The sequence below is a fragment of the Nematolebias whitei genome, chromosome 4 (assembly GCF_014905685.2).
Source record: "Nematolebias whitei isolate Nwh7 chromosome 4, NemWhi1, whole genome shotgun sequence".
NCBI classification, from domain to species: domain Eukaryota; kingdom Metazoa; phylum Chordata; class Actinopteri; order Cyprinodontiformes; family Rivulidae; genus Nematolebias; species Nematolebias whitei.
Window position 1 is genome coordinate 3711148 of NC_056501.1, and position 7404 is coordinate 3718551.

General features: G+C 40.2%; 1 protein-coding gene across 1 annotated transcript in view; it reads right to left on the reverse strand.

The window, feature by feature from the left end:
- Positions 1-2991: 2991 nt before the first annotated feature.
- fstl5 (follistatin-like 5) overlaps positions 2992-7404 on the reverse strand; it is a 209376-nt gene continuing 204963 nt past the window's right edge. The window contains exon 16 of the mRNA XM_037675152.1: positions 2992-4217. Coding sequence (XP_037531080.1) covers positions 3515-4217 — 703 coding nt within the window. The 3' untranslated portion in view covers positions 2992-3514. The remainder of the gene's footprint in view (positions 4218-7404) is intronic.

A 7404-nucleotide genomic window follows, 5' to 3' on the forward strand; every position in this document is an offset into this window, starting at 1 on the left:
TTTTTTTTTTGTTTGCATGTGTTTTTATGTTTGCATTTGTTTGTTTTTTTGTTTGCATGTGTTTTTGTGTTTGTATGTGGTTTTTGTGTTTGCATTTGTTTTTTATGTTTGCATTTGTTTTTTGTGTTTGTATGTGGTTTTGTGTTTTTATGCTTTTCACATTCAGGACACACAAGTGTTATTATACAAACAAAAACCTAAAATATTTTTTTAAACAAACAAATCAGTCAAGGAAAAGCCTAACCTTGTGGGCAATGATTGATGATGATGATGACCGAAGGCTGATGACATCAAGCCAGAGATCAGGCGCAGTCAGGAGTGCGGCACTCCATGCTCTCGTCTTCTCTTTTCTAAAACAAACAATAAATCTTCCACTTCCTCATTAAAGTCCTCCCTCTGTCTCAGACTCTTTCTTTTACATCTCTGCCTGTTCTGTCTGAGAAGGTTCTGACTCCGCGGCTCCACCCCCACCTTCAAACAGAAGCTCCGGCTTCACATTCAAAAATGTCATCGGCTGGTGTTGGTCCACTGTGTTTTCTGAGCTCCAAGGTCAACGCAGCATCTACCAGGAAGTTTTAGAGACTTCCTGCTTCCTGCTGCTGACCAACTTTATGGAGATGCAGATTTAATTTTCTAACAGGATTTGACACTTGCACACAGTGCCAAAGCTACCAGAACCTGGTTTAAGGACCATGGTATCCCTGTTCTTAACTGGCCAGCAAACTGGCCTGACCCGGCATAGAACATCTATGAGGTATTGTGAAGAGGAAGATGTGATGCACCAGAGCCAACAATTCAGAAGAGCTGAAGGCCACGATCAGAACAACCTGGACTCTCAACACCTGAGCAGTGACACAGACTGATGGACTCCATGACACGATGCACTGTAACAAGTATTGATGCTGAGCATGTTCATACTTTTCATGTTCATACTTTTCAGTTGGACAACATTTCTAAAAATACTTTTCTTTAATTGGTCTTAAATAATTAATTTTCTGAGATACTGAATTTGTGGTTTTCATTAGTTGTCAGTTAAAATCAACAATAAAAGAAATAAACATTTGAAATATATCAGTCTGTGTGTAATGAATGAAAATAATATACAAGTTTCACTTTTTGAATAAAATTACTGAAATGAATCAACTTTTTCATGATATTCCAATTTTAAAACCAGCATCTGTAGATGTCTGATGGTGGGGAGGCTGACTCCAACATCTTCTGTGCAGCCTTCACCACTCTCTGCAGAGATTTCCTTTCTGTTCTGGGATGACCAGGACTCTGTGGTTTACTGAAAACCAGCAGTCACTCATTCAGGGATGAAGATGTTCACATCCTTGATGGAAAGGAACTTTGGTTTGAGAGAGGAGTGAAGGAAGACATCTTTGTGAAAAGAAACTGTCCATCATTAAAGGGGGCGGAGCCTCAGTGTCCAACTGTCCCCCTCTGATGAGAGCGAACTGGTTTGTTTCTGTGATGGACAGGAGACCAGAATGGAAGAAGTGGATAAAGATAATGGATGTATGGATATCATTAAAATTTGCAGGCTAACTCATTTACATATTTAAAAGGTATGTTTTGAATGTCATCCAATTTAATAACATTAGTTTTGTAACTGGTAGAGCTACATAAATAATAAAAATAAAACTATAGGGTTTGTCATACTTGCACCAAATCATTTTGTTATTTTATTTAGACTTCTAGTTTTTCAGAAGACGGCCAGTAATAAAACTTTTCCTTCCTAAAACTGAACTTTGAAATGTAAAGTATGTTTAGTGGTTTGTCATTTAGGCTTCAGTCGGTCATAAATTCTCTTCTGTTCATGTCAGGAACAGAACGTCAGCAGGTGAAGATAATGGAGTTGGCTTGCAAAGACCCAGACGTTCCCTGAAACAGGCGCGCACACAGGCTTCAGTTCGTTCTATTATTCTGTCAAAGACTTTTACAGCTTCGTTTTCCATTCTCTGCTACCTCCAGCCTCCTTACAAGTAGAAATGTATTTTTCTTTCAGAATAAATGCACCCAAAGGCGCACCAGAGGTCTGACCTTGTTCCTGTTGTGTCTAATAATTGGCAACTCGGTTGCTCAATGAAGCTTTTCCTTCCTGATCGCCTGTGCCTTAACAACAGGTCTTTAATAAGACAAAACACTTCTTTTGTTTTATATATTTTTTATTGTTGAGTAAAATGACGACCGGTGTCTATATAAATACCAATCACATAAAGGAACATACAGGACATGGATGTATGATGCTGAAAGCGTTGATCACGATGTGCTCAGGTACAGGATGAAGATCATGACAGGTGTGTTTTTCATTCTTAAAAAGGAGTGTGCTGAGTATTTGGTCATAAAATGAACAGTGTGTGCACATTAATGAGGAACTAATGAAGCCACTTCCAGCAGCTATATACAGGTCAGAATTCATCATCTGCATTACTTTCAAGTTTAGAGGTGGAAAACAACAAAATGACGTGAGAAAGTTTGGACAGAAAACACTTCAAAGTAAATTTGTGATCCAATTGCCCATTGGGATCCAGTCAGAAGATAAAAATGCATAGAAATGTGACCACCAGGAAACAGTTTCCATGTCTTCCAAGCTACAAATCTTCTGTAGAAGCTTTTAGAAAGAGCTGCTTCTGACATTCAATCTTGGAAAGTTTCCACACAGAACATCTAGACAATCTTCAGACCTCTTCAGATAGATTGAAAAAAAACATTTTGGAACGCTTTTAATTTAGTAAAGAAAGCCGGCACAATTTACGGACCATCACAAACTGACTTTTCTGCTTAAAAGGATAAAACAAAACAACAACTGCATTTAAAACCATCCAAAGCTGCTTATAATTTTGGATCAAAGGTGACAGAGCGCACAACCGTAATGAAGCACTCAGTCTCCACTTCAAACAGGATGGGATCGCAGCAAGGGCTCGTTTTAATTAGGCCGAGTCGGCTGCGATGGACGCGAGCAGCAGATTTGTGAGGAACCATACTCGCCATGAATGAAGGGGTCAAAGAAAGAGGTGCAGCCTGCAGCCACGCAGGGAATAATTATGCTTATTCTGATATAGGGAAGTTTTCCTTGAAGGCACAGGAAAAAGTTGGGGATGGATGAACTTGGATGGCGAGACTCGGTCTGGCCGTATACGTTATGTACAGTGCACTACGTGTATATTTTGTCAATTTGCTGCAGTTGTAGTCAGATCATCTACAGCATTCCCACACAAAGTCGATGCATACATTTACAAGTTCATACCAATTACCTGAAAGATGCTACTGCCAAGCAAGTCAAGAAAACAACCTGGTAGAATAATTCAAAAACAAGGTGTCTTTTAAATTATGCCCCCACACGCTTTAAAGTATTCATCAATGACATTTAGCATTTAGGAAACTAACTCATCAATTTGGTTTCTGATCTGTGATTTTTGCTATCTCTTACAAAATTAAACAATCTGCAACATAATTTAGTGCAACAGTACCTTTAAGGGAAACAAAGCTCAGTGGGTCCTGATGTCATGACCTAAGAATCCCCAACCCAAACCACCACGTTGCCTTTGAGGACGTCTGTGATCTCACAGTTGAGCTTGTTCAGCCTTCCATCCAGGATGAACAGGGACTCCCTGGAAGGTGTTGTGAGGTACTGTCCGAAAAGTCCGCTGCTCACCATGACCCTGTTCCTGCTGCTCCACGGCCAATCAAACGACTTGATGGCCTCTTTCAAGCTCTTGATCATCTTGACTTTGCCGGTGCTGAGCTCCACAAACAGTGCGTCGGTTTGACGACCGGAGCTGCCGAACACGTTGTACTGATGGATCTCTGTGAAGGAGCGCTGGAAAGCCAGGTCTGACAAGTGCAGGTTGGTGTGGATGTCGAAGGGCTCCTGGATCTTTCCCCGCTCGGAGATGGTCTGGATCCTCATCAGTCCATTGCTGTCATCGACTGTGACCAGATAGCGGCCGTCTGGAGATGCGTAGGGTGTGCCGGTGACGTCACTGTTCTGGCCGATCACGCCGTCTGTCACGCTGTCTAAGATCAGCTGGGGCTGTGTGGCGCCGGTGGAGTCCGGCTTGCAGTTAATAAGGTAGTAACCGCCAAGATGGGTGTAGGCTACAGACTTGGGGATGCAGTTAAACTCCCACAGACTGATGTTTTTAATGTAAGCCGTTGTCTCCAAGTTGATCTTGTAGAGGATCGGTTCGTTTTGATGAAGAATCAGACCAAATCTGTAAAGTATTTAAAGAGAGAGAGAACGATTCCATTACTGACGCTTCTCGTCTCAGACACACAAACCATCGGCCTGTTTTTGGAAGTGACGATATCAAACTGTAAGTTGTACAACTGTATAAAACATGTTAAACAGTCATGCTCCAATTATAAATGCCTTTTAAAAATTAAAACAATTCAGCAGAAGTGGGATGAGGATAGTCAGAAGCTAAACTCCAATAACTGTTACTTACAGATGGAGCCACCATGTACATTTAGATGAGTGGTAAACTTCCCAGTGATTGTTTGTATCGCCAGCATTAGAGATGGAAACTCCACCTTTCAAACAAGTAAATCCCAAAACAGAATACTGACGAAAACTTGATGTCTTAAAGGATTCATGACTTGTATCAAAAATTTGGATTTTAGATTTTATTTTTCCATTTCCTAGCTGCTTGAAAATATTTCTTATTGGTCCAGTATTTTGATTTATGACGAAACAGTTGATGCAGTCAGAATAAATATGATCTTTGTTGAAAGCCTTGTTGAAATATTTAAATGGATCTTGCAGCAACAGTTATTTTACGTCCTTATAGAGTCTTTAAAGTTTTGCATATCCAAGCTTTTTATATCACCTTGTATGAATACATGCTTTTTATGTGTATGCAAATTTTGAATAAGTGACTGTTGTGTGTTTTGCTGAGTCATCTGGACAAAATCTTTATATAGACTTGACAATCAACCTGATTGATAACTGAACCGACCTTACAAGAAAGACATAAGAAATGTTCATGGCTGTATGAACATGATTTTAGAATATTTTAAAAAAACTTTGACCTAAGAAAGTACCTCCAAAATATTAAAGGCACAATCAGAAACTGCCTAAAATGAGGCGTCCCCTTCACATACAATTGTTGCGGCGCCTATAATACCAGCTGATCGATACCGACAGCCACTTTAATGGCACCATAATTCATCGTCTTTCATACCATTTGAACAACCATCTGTCTGTACATGTGAAGAGAAAATGTCATCTGAAAGCTACTGGGCCCACTGATCCAAAAACTGTCCCGTCTGCGGGCCACAAACACTCGACTGCACCGAGTCCCGAGGCTTTTACAACTTCAACGTTTATTCAGCGTTTGAATTTTCATTTTTGAACAGATTTTAGCATTTACAAGAAGCTGATCAGCTGTTGCTCTAATCCAGATTCTAAGTTAGTCAGCCTCGACATGTTTCTTGACCTTAGCGCGTGTCAAGGGTTAGTGGGATTTCTAAGAAAGGTTTCACTCTGAAATTAACCTGATTATTACCGAAATAGTTATTTTACAGCTTCTCTACTCTTCACATGAACGTGGACTGTTTGTTCACACTTTTCCAAATCTTTGTATTATTTTTGGCTGAGCTGATAATATACTGGACCTCATTACAATGTTTGGTAAACTCTTGGAACAATCAATGGCTAGTGTTTGCATTATACTGGTAACATGCCAGAAGCAAAAAAAAAAAAAAAATCAATGCTGCATTTAACCTGCAACTGAAAAACAAATCTCCAAACCCACATTTCCATACATGAATGATGAATTAAAGACTTATTTGACCTTACATTAATATGTGAACACATCTGTTTGCTTCATCAGCAAACTGGCTTCTGTTTTTAGTCATTGTTCCTGTGAGTAAACCAAGTTTTACTCTGTGTTCGTATTTTTATCCATGCTTTCTGCACTCATGAAACAGCAGAGTCAGAACATTTTACCTCTGAAGTATTGTTTGCTCTGCAGCACAGTTGAAAACCCTGAGAGCACAAGAATGCGCACTGCTAAGTGAAATATATCTGTAACACCGTTTCTACACCACTAACTATTATGTGCAATGATTTGTGAAAAATAGTGTGGGCAGCTGGGGCTACAGGGTACTGTAGATGTGAGCATAAATAGAAAAAATAAAAACAGCTTCTTTTTGCTGACTTGTTGGGCTTACTGACTGCAAGTCAATGCATTTAATGAATGTCGGTCCCTGTTCACTTTGCTGTTTCTGCTCAGGGAATCCCCAGCCATTAAACGATTTCTGGAATTTACAGAATGTATTTTGGTTGTTTACACACCACTCATGTTACTAAATCAGCTAATTGTTCCTGTGAACAACAAAATTCAGTTCAGTTTATTCCTTGCCCCGCTCCCCTCCGGCAGAAGGATGAGGAGCATTAAGTGCAGAACCACCAGGCTGAGGAACAGCTTCTACCCTGAGGCTGTTAGACTCATGAATCCCTAGTCAGGATTATCAGAGTGGAAAAAGTCACTGTGTGATGCCACCTGGTTGTTCTGTGCTGCTGACTAACCATGATGCTGATCTCATGCTGCTGATTTATTTCATGTTGTGTTCATTCATGCTCACACAGACTCATGTCCGTGCTGCTGCTGTTTGGCGTATTGTTTTATACTATGTGTTTAGTGTATTCTTAGAGTATTTCTTAGGTAATATCTTAGATCTTCTTACTGTTTTTCTTTACAATTTGTATTTTTGATGGGACCCTGTGTACATAGTTTGGTTCCACCACATGATGTGAAACTCCTTGACCTTTTATTTATATAGTGCCGAGTCAACAGAAGTCACCTCAGGGCACTGAACAGAAACATTCACATACATTGTAAAGTTCTCTATCTAAGGAAGAAGCAGATTGTGTAGCTGGACTCTCCCTTAGAGATTGGGTGAGAACTTCAGTTCTTCAGGAGAGACATGGAGCAGAACTGCTGCTCCTCCACATTGAGAGGAGCCAGTTGAGGTGGTTTGTGCATCTTTTAAGGATGTACCCTGGGCATGATAAACTGGGAGGAGACTCGGGGGGAAGACCCAGGACACGCTGGAGAGACTGTCTCTTGGTTGGCCTGGGAACATCTTGGAGTCCTCCTAGAGGAGATGGAGGAGGTGGCTGTAGACAGAGATGCCTGGACCTCCTGCTTATCTAAATCAGACGTGGACAACATTTGGCCGGAGAGCCGAAAGTGGCCCTTGGACAAGCTCCATATTGTCCCTAATATCCTTAACTGAAATAAACGAAAACATGCATTTTATCAATTAAACTTGTGTATGTGTAAAATTAATGTCTTAAACAAATACATTGAAAACATCTGGATTAAAAACAGCTAAAATGTTTTTGTTGTTGTTATGTCCAGAACCTTAAAGCCTACAAAAAAACAACCAATAATA